Below are 13282 nucleotides of genomic sequence, written 5' to 3' on the forward strand. Positions count from 1 at the left end.
AAACAAATGCTCACCACGTCAGCTTCTTCATTTGAACTTGATATCCCAGTATTCAACCGATATCCGTCACGTCCAAGGCTCTCAAAATTATGTTGCAGATGCACTGTGGAGAATCTAAATCGACGCGATATCTGGTTCTAAAGTCATTAATTTCCAAGATTTCGGGGAATGCCTATCAAGTGACCCGGAACTGAAAGCAATTCTAGAGTGAACCACAGAAAAAACCGTAACAACTCGTTATAGACGAAGAGTTCATTTTCCAGAACGATTTGTTTCTTATTTTTTATTGCATTTGTTTTTGCACCCATTTACATTATTGGTATTATGTCTTTACATTTTTTAATGTTTACATTATTTACTACATTCTTGCAGGTGTTTATTTACATTATTTTTCACATCTTTGCATGTGTGTGTTTATTTACGTTATTTTTTCAAATTCTTGCAAATGTGTTTACATCGTATACATTCATGTTTTTCATTCGTCTTTGCAAAATATTGAATTCTAACCTGTCGCACATATTTATACACACACATGCACATTACTTATTATTTCATTGTTAAATTTTTGTATCATCAATATGTGAATTCCAATCATCCCAGTATCTTGTATTTCCTACATTAGCGTAGGAAGCTCGCTCGATGGGGGGGGGGGGTAGTTTGTGGCGTCGCCGCCGACACGTGTGGGAAAAGAAAGCCACAACCTAGAGTGGTGATTGATGTACGCACTGGAAGCCCTATTGTGTGATTATTCCAGTTATCACTGATAGTGTCATAGTAAGTTTGTTTCTCGTCCTGTATATAATGTGTTGTATAAATAAAGTCCGTCATTTCGTGTACATATATCACTTGTGCACTTGCCAACTAAAGCCGACGGCCCTTATCGTCTGCATACATTGTATCGTACTTGGCAAGTTGAAATTTAGTTACCAACTAAATCACTTACCGCGTGTAAACGGGCCTTTTTACTCACGCAACCATTTAACACACTCCCAACAAAACTTCATACCTACTCTCTCCTACTGTATCTGTAAGTATTATACGGATAACAGGGGAAAAAAACAACAACTGTAAGAAAGGAAAACGGTATATTACTATATACTCTCTCTTACTTTTCTACTTCCCCCCCCCCTTTTTCTAATATGCCATTACGTTAGAACTGTTATCATATTTATCGCTGATTCGTCAAACAAAGATCATCCGAATTTCTTGCCAATCGCTTGTAAGCGGAGCGGTTAATTTAAAGAGAAGGAATTAATTCTCCTTGAATATGGACCGAGGAGTATCTGAAGACAGTGTTCGACCAGCTCAAGCAATCACAGTAAAAGAGATGAACCATGAACTTTAATTATTTGTCTATTATCGTATTTTAAATTCTTTCCCTCCAGCTGAGATGATGTCATTATATTGTGACATCACTGTCATTCTTTTCTCATTCTATTATCTCTCAAAGGCGTGGGTGTTCTAATGACATATTTTTTGACACGTTTTTCTCAGATGTTTATCGTAAAGTTTCTTAAGTGATAAGGTGAAACGCGTATGACAAACACAGAAAGGATTTTGTTTCCAATTGCCTTCTCTTATTAGATTTGAGTTGTTTTGAAGAATTCTACATAAGATCAGTCAGGGCCTTTCTTACCGGAAACGGGGCCTGCTGGGAAAATAATAGCGGGGCCAGAGGCATCATAATAACTTAGGGGCCCTCTAATTTGATTTCATACATTTTTTTAGGGGAGGGGAATCCAAAAATTCACACATATTATTATACAGAATAGACAGGAATGCTGAAAAATATTAACGCAAAAAAAAATTTATATATCTACACCATTGAACGAAAATTAACCCAAAAAGTAATGCAAATTTCGAATTGATGGAAATTCAGAAAAAACGTAAAGAAAATTTTAAATTCGTGAAAAAAAATGGTTAAAATGGACGTAATGGAAAGAAATTATCTGAGATCAATTTGAAATTTAGAATTGGTGAATTGAAAATAAGAAAAATAATTTATACAAATAATTCCAGCCCAATGAAAATTCAGAATCAATGAAAGAAATGATTCCATAAATTAATGAAAATTCAGAATTCCAGAATTGATGAAAGTTCATAATGAAAGAAATGATTCGAGAATTGATGAAAGTTCATAATGAAAGAAATGATTCGAGAATTGATGAAAGTTCATAATGAAAGAAATGATTCGAGAATTGATGAAAGTTAATAAGGAAAGAAATGATTCGAGAATGGATGAAAGTTTAGAATTCCATAACTGATGAAAGTTTAGAATTCCATAACTGATGAAAATTCAGAAATCCCGTATTGTTATGAAAGTTCAGAATTCCATAACTGATGAAAATTCAGAAATCCCGTATTGTTATGAAAGTTCAGAATTCCATAACTGATGAAAATTCAGAAATCCCGTATTGTTATGAAAGTTCAGAATTCCATAACTGATGAAAATTCAGAAATCCCGTATTGTTATGAAAGTTCAGAATTCCATAACTGATGAAAATTCAGAAATCCCGTATTGTTATGAAAGTTCAGAATTCCAGAATAGATTTAAATTCGGAATTTGTGAAAGAAATAATTCCAAAATTCTGTTGTTCACCAAAAAAAATTACTTCAGACATAATTTTTTTTTTCACTTCTATTTCCCGCAAGTAAAATCAAGTCCGGTGTGACCACCCCTGTCGCAGTGCCGTCTTAACCCCGGGCACGACCCGGGGGACCTCAAGAGAAGAAGGGAATCACAAAAATGAGATCTGGTTCAAATTTTCGAGAATTTGCCAGTTAGGGCCGTGTCCCCCCCCCCCCCGATACTTTTAAGACGTCCCTGTTCTGTGGCAACCCCCCGCCCCCCCCCCTCTTCTCCCAGTTTCCACCGCGGGTAGCTCTGAGATCAGTTTCAATATTTGAATATTGCTTTTGAACAATTTCCTCTTCACTCTTTTCGTTTCCTCTTATTCGAGAATCCTTTGGCACTACTCATTTATTCTATAAAATAGTGTATATATGACACATGTATCATAGTGTTATTCTCACAGTCGATCCAGGATCAACAACTCATTCAACTTGAAAGTTGAATTTTAAAAATAAATACCAGTAGGATTAAGATTTAAAAATTAATTGAAATGAAAATGAATAGTAATGAGTAAAATTGAGAAAATTTAAAAATGCAACAAAAAATAGTTCTGATGAAACTATCCATTCAAACAGAAATTATATGGAAAGCGATAAACATCCATGTTGAAAATTTATAAATTTAACACTTTAAGGGGTCATTCAAGTATTACGTCAGTATCGAGGGGGGAGAAGGGGGTTTCGGATTAGCTGACTTTTGATGACGGGGGGGGGGGGTTTGAAAGTTGCCTACGTCATCAACCACCCCTTTTTGAAGATATGAAATATTCTAAGCTGCTGACGACGGGAAGTGGGGGGGGGGGGGGGTTCAGTGTTTTGCAGACTTTCGCTGACAAGGGGGAGGGGTCAAAGTCAAAAATGGCTGAAAATCTGCTTAGGGGCCGTTCAAGTATTACGTCATCATCGATGGGAGGGGATTTCCGATTTGCTGACTTTTGATGACAAGGGGGGGAGGAGGAGTTTGGATAATGCTTACGTCATCAATCACCCTTTATGAAAATATGAAATATTTTTAATAGCATCTTACGCGGTGCGCCATAAACTAGAAAAACCTTTCGATAGTTTGTGGGCACTTGAAGTGACATCCCCCTCCCCCTCTATTGATAAGTGCCCTACAGAGCCACTTTCGTGATCTCAAAATTTTTCGCGGATCCAAGTGATCTGGAAATATGTCAGGGCCACTTAAGTGCTCCGGAACTCTGCCACGCATCACTCAAGTGATCCGTAATGATATGCCGCGGATCACTTAAATAATCTGAGAATGTGCCGCGGGTAACATGAGTGATGTATAACCGCACTGGGGGGGGCCACTTAAGTGCTCTAAAACTACGTCACATGTTACTCAAGTGATCTCTAAATGTGTCACGGATCGCTTAAGTGTTGTGGAACTCTGTCCCTGGTCATTTAAGTGACGTGAAAATGTGCCACGGGCCGCTTAAATGTTCTGGAATTGTACCACGGGACACTTAAGCGATCTGTAGATGTGTCGCTTAGTTCATTTTTACAAAATTAGGTTTGAGGAGGGCAGGCCGCATCAGAAAACCCCCGGGGCCATATTTGGTCTGCTGGTCAAGGGCCTATATGCGATTTATCATTATATGGCTTAGAGGGTAGGTCGCAATGAATTTATTAAAGATAAATTATGCGTTCATAGCCTTCAAATAACATTGAAATTAACAGAAACTGATTATAATAACATATAAAGGCATTTTCTTCCGAAATTTCAATTTAAAAATATATTTTTTGCATTAAAAAATAAATTTTTGATCGTGGGAGGGGGCACGAGCCCCTCCCCCTATGCCCCCCCCCCTGTACGTCTCTGATCCCACCAATATGCGTTAGGATTCAGAGGGGCAGAGCTGATGAAATTTTGCTGACAGGGGGGGGGAGAGGGGGTCAAAAATTGCTAAAAATTTACTTAAGTAATACTTGAACGGCCCCTTATCTACTGACTTTAAAAGTACCAGGTTAGATAATTTGTTATGTATTATTTTCATTTATTAGCATTTACTTTTTATTCTACTTTTCATAATGTGGTAGACAAAGGGTTAAAAGTTACGTTACAAAGTAAATTTACCAAAATTTTAAAAGAAAAGTAAATAAAAATGGTTCATAAACAAACTTGCTTTTTTTCCTTTTACGGTATTCATCGAATTTTTAAGATTTTTATCAAGATAATTAAGAAAATATTAAGATGAAACTGATTTTTTAATTTTCACATCATGATTATCAATAAATTATTTAAAAAATGTTAACTCAGTTTTATAAACAGCAGTATATTAATTAACCTCGACTTAGGAACTTTTCGGCTAAGGAAGATTTTTTGCGATGTTTTCCTGCCTCGGCTACTATTGTAGTATGTTTTACTGCCTCGGCTACTATTGTAGTATGTTTTACTGCCTCGGCTACTATTGTAGTATGTTTTACTGCCTCGGCTACTATTGTACCACGGGACACTTAAGCGATCTGTAGATGTGTCGCTTAGTTCATTTTTACAAAATTAGGTTTGAGGAGGGCAGGCCGCATCAGAAAACCCCCGGGGCCATATTTGGTCTGCTGGTCAATGTGAATTCGGCTAACGAACATTTCATTTGATATAGATAAACCAGCTTTCATAAAATTTTCTCAAGGGGGATTTCGCAATTTTTTTTTTCTTCTCAAGGGGGGGGGGGGGTTTACGTTTTTCCTGCAAAATAACACTATAATCTCGGCTTGGAGAGGGGTTAGAACCCCAAAACCCCCTTTGCGTACGCCAATGTGTGAGAGAGAGAAATGAGCGACATAGCACACCACCTCACATACTTTTTTTCACACTATGGCTCACGATCCCGACAGCATAGCGTTCATAGTGTAAAATAAAAGATATGTTCGGTTTTTCATCTACTTTTAAATTCTCCTTCATCCAATTGTGAAGCTGTTCATCTCATCCTTCGGTCCGTATTTATATTTTTTACAGTGATTCTTACTGTTTTATGATACTTATCCTCCAATTTTGGGCCGTTTCTGGAATGAATTGAACAATTTTTCGTAGAAACCTATGGAAAATCTGGTTTCGGCTAACGAACGTAATTCCGGGGCGAATTATCTCCATTAGCAGAAGTATCACTATAATTTATCAAGATAGCACTGATTCAATATGAGAAATAGATATGATGAGTAAATATGATTTAGATAAGAGAATATTAATTGCGATTATCCAGAGATTATTGCAAATGGAAGTCATGTTCTTTTTTGATGAACTGTAGTTTCAAGTACAGTAAAAAACACGATACACCCCATCGGTAACTATTCACAAAGTATATCATTATTCGTAATCATTATTTTTTACACATTAGCTCTGCAGGAATAATGCTTTATCGTATTGCATTATTTAAATCAACGTTTATAGCCTTCAATTATGACAATAGAAAACCAACAGAGAGAGAAACATCAAGAGAATTAATCAAATTTGAGGAAAAAAATGTCAAAATTTGAGGAAAAAATGTCAAAATTTGTTTCAACAAAACAAAATTTCTATAGCAAAATAAAATCTCTCATAGCATATTTTTTCAATTAAGTACTAAATCAATAAAGAAATAGGGAAGAAAAGTGACGAATTGCTAAAACCAAATACTAATTCGTCATTTGTTTCTTATTTTCTTCTTTTAACAACAGACAGGTATGTGTTTCAAAAAAAAAAAAATAACCAGGAAGAGTTTCGTTTTTTCTTCTGTTCCGACACGTGCTTCCATCGCCCACGCAAAAACATTGGGTATATTTTAATATTCACATGTTGTTTCTTCGGGGTCGAGGATATGCCGTCTATAATAACGATACCAACAATAATAAAATTAATTCAAAGGCAAGCGGAACAAGTTGTAGTTTTGCCCAAGGAGGGTTTAACAACATCGATTCCCCCATTTACAAGGTGAGTTTTATCTCGGAATATGGAAATCACAATGGGTGGTGGAAAAAGATAGGAGACTACACCAGCTGCTGAAGAATACATCGTTATGATTATTATTACGCGCTACGGTGTAATCTATATCACACGGTGATCGCACAGATTTGGAATGCGGTTACGTTTGTTGGTGCCCGAGTATAATTCTATCTTTTTTGCTTCTTTTTATCCTCTGTAGCGTCGTTAATCCATTTTCGGACTGACGTATGATAAAAATAAGAAAAAATTAAGGAGAGTACGCACGGAAATATTTCTGCTTATATATCCTTTGAGAGTCTACTCATAAGAAGACATGGATTATTGGATATTTTTGAATGTGATTTTAGCTGTGATTAGTGTGAGTTGTACTGCACCTCAACGTGAGTATTACGTCAATTTATTAAGTGATATTAATTAATAATGCAATTGTTAATCGTCGATAATTTTTTTTTTTTAAATTCATTTCTTGGTTGGAGAAAAATAGAATAAAAATGAGTGAGAGTGGTACTGAAGTAAGAATTTTTCATTAATGTTCATCAAACTATTTACAGCAGAACCTGTATGAAACGGAAAGGCAAGAGATCGAAATAATTCTACGTTTTAGACATGTTTCCGTTTCATAAAGGTACGCATCAGTGGCGTAAGCAGGATTTACCTTCGGTGGAAAAGGGGGCGGGCACAAAAAATTTGCGGGATGTGGGGGGGGGGGGTCACAAGGAATTTCTTGCAGAGAAATTTTGAGTTATCAACCTTCAAAAAATATCATAGATTAGATATCAAATGAAATGAAAACGACTAAACAAAAAAAATTCATTAAAATAGCATATAAAAAGTATTTCCTTCGATATTTTAATTATTTTTTAAATACAGAAGAAAAACAAAATTCGGTTGGTTGGGGGCGATGTTTTTGATTTTGTTCAGGCTTTAGTTTAATTTTTCTACATTTAGGGTCTGAGCTGTGGGCCACAGTATTTTGTAACAGTCAAAAGCTCCCCCGCAGAATTTATTCGGAAACCATAATCACCAACATGAAGAGCTCCATTCAAGCATTCATAGGTCTAAAACACTTCCGACGCCTATGTTCGTGATTTTTTTCTAACACCAAACATCAACTCCCGTTATGTGAGGAAAATATCTGCAAAAATAACTTTACCTTTTGTCTATTGAAGTGAAACTGCAAATATCTTTATGATTTCTGCTCTTGAAAATTTTTCTCGCAACAATTTTGTAAGAAAAATTGACTGAAAGAGTTGCTATAATCTGCCAACCACTGCTTCGGAGCACATTCTGAACAACATAATATTTTAACTTTAAACAAAACTTCAAATTGGAAATGCTTTAAAGCTTCCATCATACGAAACAAAATATTTGATGCAAAATCTTTGACAACCCTGACCAATTGTGTTTTTTTACGAAAGTTCCATGTTAATGAATGTTATCCAATATGCGGTACATCAATGATGTTTGTAACAATCACGATAAAATTTGTTATTTAAAAGGTTTCATACGTACGAGAAGACCACCGGTATTTTCTTGTTCATTCCTACACAGCACCTGTGGCATGACAAATCAAGAAACAGCAAGGGCTCAGTGGATAAGAAGATACGTCTCACTTGGCGGAGAACTAGGTGAGATCTATGTCTGCAATCTATATTTTGTGAAATATTATATTAATATAATTTCAAATCTATATACATTTACATAAAATTGAATTTCTGTCTGTTCTTTATACAAGACCACAATTTTTGACCGATTATCGCCAAATTTTGCGTACATACCAAACAGAGCCCGACTTGAACGATACGATATAGACTACTTTAAAAGTTAATCAACTGGGCTAGGAAAACGTCCGAAATGAGCAAAAAAACTGACGGGCAACAATAGTTTGAGGGCCTCAAAAATCACTTTTGGAATATTCACTTTTTCTACTGTGATTCCTAAACATTTAGATATGTTTATTCTTTTTTAAATTATAATTATTAATATTCTTTACTTTATTACTAATATTTTTTAATTATAATTGTTAACATTCCTTTATATTATAATTATCCTTCGTTTGTGACTTTATTAATGCTGTCAATATATAGAGAAAACCCGAAAAAGCACCGGGTATTATAGCTAGTACCAATATAAATATCGTACTGTGCTTCGAACACTAAATGGCTTTCTCTAAATTGAATGGGTCATTTCGAAAAGGGCTCATCTCGAATTTTCAGCCATTTTGGTTTTTTTTTGTGAAATATGTTTTTAGATCTATTTGTGTGAATTTTGTGTGATTTGTGTGATTTTTCTTCAAATTATTTTTTTTTTACTTTTTTAATTTACTTGCAAAAAATATTTCTAATAATAATAATAATGTTAGTGTTTATCAATGAAAATAATGTTTGTTATTATAAATAAAAAATTTTACTTGATTTTTTATTCATTATTTTTCAACCAGTTCATTTTGAAAAGGACCTATCTCGGAAAAATGTTTCTGGTTATATCTCGGTTCAGAAAAGTTGTAAAATTCTAAATTTTAGGTCGACGCATGAGAAATACGTCCAAGATAATCCCATCAAAAATTATGTTATTATGTTCATGTACTTTTTAGCGTATTCTGTTTTTGGCTTCTCCTGAAAAATTCGAATTTACCGATATGAACATTTTTCGAAATGACCGATTCAATTAAACCAACACATCATTTTTTTGCACACTTTTCCTTGAATACAATACGGAAGAGAAGTTCACATTATCCCTCGAATTGTATAAGTGTGTAATTTTCATAGAATTACATATAATTCGGAAGAATCGAAAAATTAATTTGCCGTTGATTTCTGCGCAAACACAGGTAACGCTGCAGCGGTGTTCGGCAACAACGCGAACAATAATTTCGCTCGCCTGATGACCCCCGAAATACCGACATACGACGTCCAAAGAGGATGCCTGAGGTTTCGATATTTCATATCTGGAAGGTCGGCGCCTTCGTTATCGGTCATCAAGCACGGTTACGTCACCAAGTACGTCTTCGCCACGGCCACCAGGACGAGAAACCTATGGAAGCAAGCGCAGGTCGAAGTTGAGTTGCTTGGTAACATCGTTGCGGTCAGTTTATCTTCTTTGTTATCTGTTTATGAAGTTGGTCAGATTTCAGTTGACACCATTTTTTTTTAAAAATAACATCAATAATAATTAAATTCAAATTTTCAAAGTTTTACTTAATTTTAAGCTTTTCTTTAAAGAGAATAATGATTGTATAAAGATATTAAACTGCATTTAAAAACGATTCTTTTAGACAAATATTAAGTAAGTTTGTTTTTTATTATATAAGTTATAAATAAACTTATATAAGTTTTTTCTTATTCAGTTCTACTTCGAGGCTGATACAAAAGTTCAAGAATATGGTGAGAGCGTGGTGGCGCTGAAAGACGTCCAGTTTTTCTTAAGTTCCTGTACTAGATGAAATCACGAATTCACACCCGCAGTTGACGAAGATTGATTGGCTCATACGGCCTTCCAATATCCAATTACGATCATTTATCTTTTCCCCAAGAACTCTTGTCATCTAATCTGGAAATGTTCTGCGTTGTTTTCTTCACAAGGAAATTTCTGTTTCATACACAGTATTAATTTATCCATTTGTAAATAAAATATGTTTCCTCATAATTTTTGTCTGTTCCGTCGTTTTTATCATTTTGATTTAAAGAAAATAAAAAGTCTTCATTAAAAAATCATTAAACTGAATTTTCGAAAATAATATTGTTAAATTTCTTTGAAAAAAATCGTAACTAAGACAACATATACGTATTTTATTTGTGAGTCTTGAGGTGATGATAGAAGAAAAACCCCATGATTTTAAACTTTTCGAAGCATTACTGTATCAACAATTGTTGTTTTGGTCACAAATTCAATTATTTGACGTTTTCACTTTGCCCCGAACCCAAAATCTTTGTAAAATGACTTCATTTCTAGAAATTAAATCTATGTAATTCTTATGGATTACAAAAACGCGTCGATAAACTAGTTTTCGATATATATTGTTACCGCAAAACCCGTAAACTTTTTGGTGATTGTTGACAGATACGAGCATAAGTATTGAACATGCTGGTGATCATTTTAGAGTGATGACCATTTTACAATTTCGAGACAATTAATTGCCTTTTTTCTGAGAATTCAGCAGACGCGGAAAGCTTCGAAGAAACTTATTTAATTTTTTTAAATGCAGTCTCACGTCCTTTTAGAACTGTTTCCAATGTTCACAATATTATTCCTGAAGGGTAGTAAAGTGCGTTGAAAGAATTTGGAAAAGTACAGGTCTGTTGATAGGAAACACCTACGTGTATGGCAACAATTGACTTCCCTTTCTCAACCTTTTGGACACCATGAGCTCTTTTTACATGTATTTCTATGGCGAAGCTCACTTCGGCTCCTTTTTCTGGGTATTGACTAAATTTACCGGCTCATTTTATGTTTCTGGAGGGGCCGCGGAGCCTCCTTGGAAATACACACTAAGCCCTATAGGTGCTTCACGAAGCACAGGTTAGGAACCTTTGATGTACAGCATCGCTTCTTTCTTATAGAAAACTTTGGAAGAACTGGATTCAATGTACCACTTGCTTTGATTAAAAGAGGGGTTCCTAATCTTTCGCGTGTTCCACGGACCCTTTATGCTAATAAGGTGAAGTGCAGCCCCCCCTCCTTCCCGTGCCAACTAAATGAAAGCCACTGACCGCTCTACAAAATAATATTCAGAACAGAAATGTAAAACATTAGTAAATTGCTTCTCTCACCCGGGGGCGGCTCTAGAGAAAACCTACCCGTACGAGACGTATTATTGGTGACCCCGACCCATAGGCGCGACTTGGAATTCTGGTCAAGGTCATTATTGCTGGGGGGGGGGGGGACGATGATGATGATGCCAGCTCATATATACATACATACATTAGATCAGTCGACTCCACCTTTAACGCTGGGGGGGGGGGGGGGCAATGCCCCGACCATATTTTGTGGATCGAAAACGGTTTTATTCACCCTTTAAACTTCAAACACTTGGCACCCTCCTAGAATAGTACCCCGTGCGGCCGCATGGCCCAGGAACAACCCTTCCTTTATCCAATCTCACGAACCTTCCCCCCAGGGCCGTCATTTGGGGGGGGGGGTCGGGGGGAGCCGTTGCCCCCCCCCCGCTTTTGAAAATACGCTAAAAATGGTATATATATATATATTTATACATGCATACAGATATATATACGTACATAAATTGAGTACATGTTCTTTGCCCCCCCCCCGGAAAAAGTTGGAATGACGTTCCTGCCCCCCCCCCCCGCAAAAAAAACAATCTCTCCAAAGACCCCAAGATAGGAACCAATCAGACAAACAAACAAACGGTAGCAACAACTTTCAAATTTAAAATTACGGTTTTAAATTTTAAAATAACATAAAAGATTTAGTAACGCTAGATGAAAGCAACGGGATATACTTATAATACGATATTAAACTTATAATACGATATTAAACTTATAATACGATATTAAACTTATAATACGATATTAAACTTATAATACGATATTAAACTTATAATACGATATTAAACTTATAATTATATTATAACTATTTAATTTAAACAAAATTCGAAATGCCAATTAAAGCCATTGAATTACTGTAATTTTTTTTTTTGTAGTTCTGTGGGAGTGGGTGAGTGTCATTATCAGAGAAGTTTCAGTCTACGTTCAGAACGATTTTTTTTCATTCAATACGACGTTTTCAGACGGTTTAAACCAAAGCTGTATTAAAGATCTCGAGCCGCTTTAGTTTAAACCATAGTTTCCTAAACTTTTCGTTCCACATCGCCCCCTTCTTCAGAAATTTTTTTCCCTCGTCGCCCCCCAACTCAACGGAACCCATAGGATCCTATGTTAAATCCGTAACTTCTATCGCCCCCCTGGCCCACAAGGGGGGGGGGGCGATATTGCCCACTTTGGGAAACACTGCTGGTTTAAACCGTCAAGAATATTCTTGAACATCGTATAAACGAGTTTCCACTGTAATAGCGTTATCTGTTGAAACAAAGCCGATCTTGTAAAGGGGTGTGTGAAAGGTGCGATCGTTACGTTTTGGCGGGCCCCACATATACGGTAAATAATAATTTCTTTCTTAAATTCTGTATTTTCATCAATTCTGGATCTTTGCATTTTTACCCAGAAAGAAATACAGTCGAATCTCGTTTTAACGAACACTTTTTTAATCCCCCGGATAAGATAACGTAGAAACAATGCATAAACCTGGAATTTCTTTATAACGAAATTTCATTATAGCGCAGTGATTTCTCCGGTCTCTTGGGGTTCGTTATAACGGGATTCGACTGTAATTCTAGAACGCTCATCTGCATTTTCGTCTAGAAAGAAATAATTCTAGAATTATCAAGAAAAAAATTGGGATAAATAGCCCCGCTATTATTTTCGTACCGTGTCCAGCATCTGGCAAGGTGGTAAGGGTGACCGGGGCCTTCGTGATTTTTCCCTTCTTACGTAAGAAGGGAAAAATCACGAAGGCCCCGGGGTGACCCTGTGTTGAAATAAAAACATATTATATATACAGTATAAGCAAATGTTTTTTTTTTCCCGACTGTAGCAAGGGATGATCGGACATGTTGATTGGTGCTGCCATCTATATTTTAGAATAACAATTCTGTGAGCTGCTGCATTGAGCACTGAGCTATAAGTAAACTTTACTTATAGCTCAGTGGCTTTGAGT

General features: G+C 35.9%; 1 protein-coding gene across 1 annotated transcript; it reads left to right on the forward strand.

Annotated features, from left to right (window-relative positions):
* The first annotated feature begins 6418 nt into the window (after positions 1-6418).
* LOC149068924 (uncharacterized) lies at positions 6419-10193 on the forward strand. The gene is made up of 5 exons (XM_089250718.1): positions 6419-6538; positions 6750-6930; positions 8050-8178; positions 9381-9634; positions 9897-10193. Exons 2-5 carry the CDS (start codon positions 6864-6866, stop codon positions 9990-9992), a joined length of 546 nt encoding a protein of 181 aa, XP_089106844.1. The 5' UTR covers positions 6419-6538; positions 6750-6863; the 3' UTR covers positions 9993-10193.
* Positions 10194-13282: the final 3089 nt, after the last annotated feature.

This window comes from Pholcus phalangioides, unplaced genomic scaffold (assembly GCF_987345545.1).
Source record: "Pholcus phalangioides strain wild (caught in Gottingen) unplaced genomic scaffold, Ppha-v1.0 ptg000024l_1, whole genome shotgun sequence".
Lineage (NCBI taxonomy): Eukaryota > Metazoa > Arthropoda > Arachnida > Araneae > Pholcidae > Pholcus > Pholcus phalangioides.

Bases quoted from the DNA above. Each gene is read 5' to 3' on its own strand.
- LOC149068924 (XM_089250718.1), top strand. From the start codon at position 6,864: ATGGATTATTGGATATTTTTGAATGTGATTTTAGCTGTGATTAGTGTG. The intron at 8,179-9,380 runs GTGAGATCTATG...GCGCAAACACAG, and splicing joins CTCACTTGGCGGAGAACTAG to GTAACGCTGCAGCGGTGTTC. The intron at 9,635-9,896 runs GTCAGTTTATCT...TTTCTTATTCAG, and splicing joins TGCTTGGTAACATCGTTGCG to TTCTACTTCGAGGCTGATAC.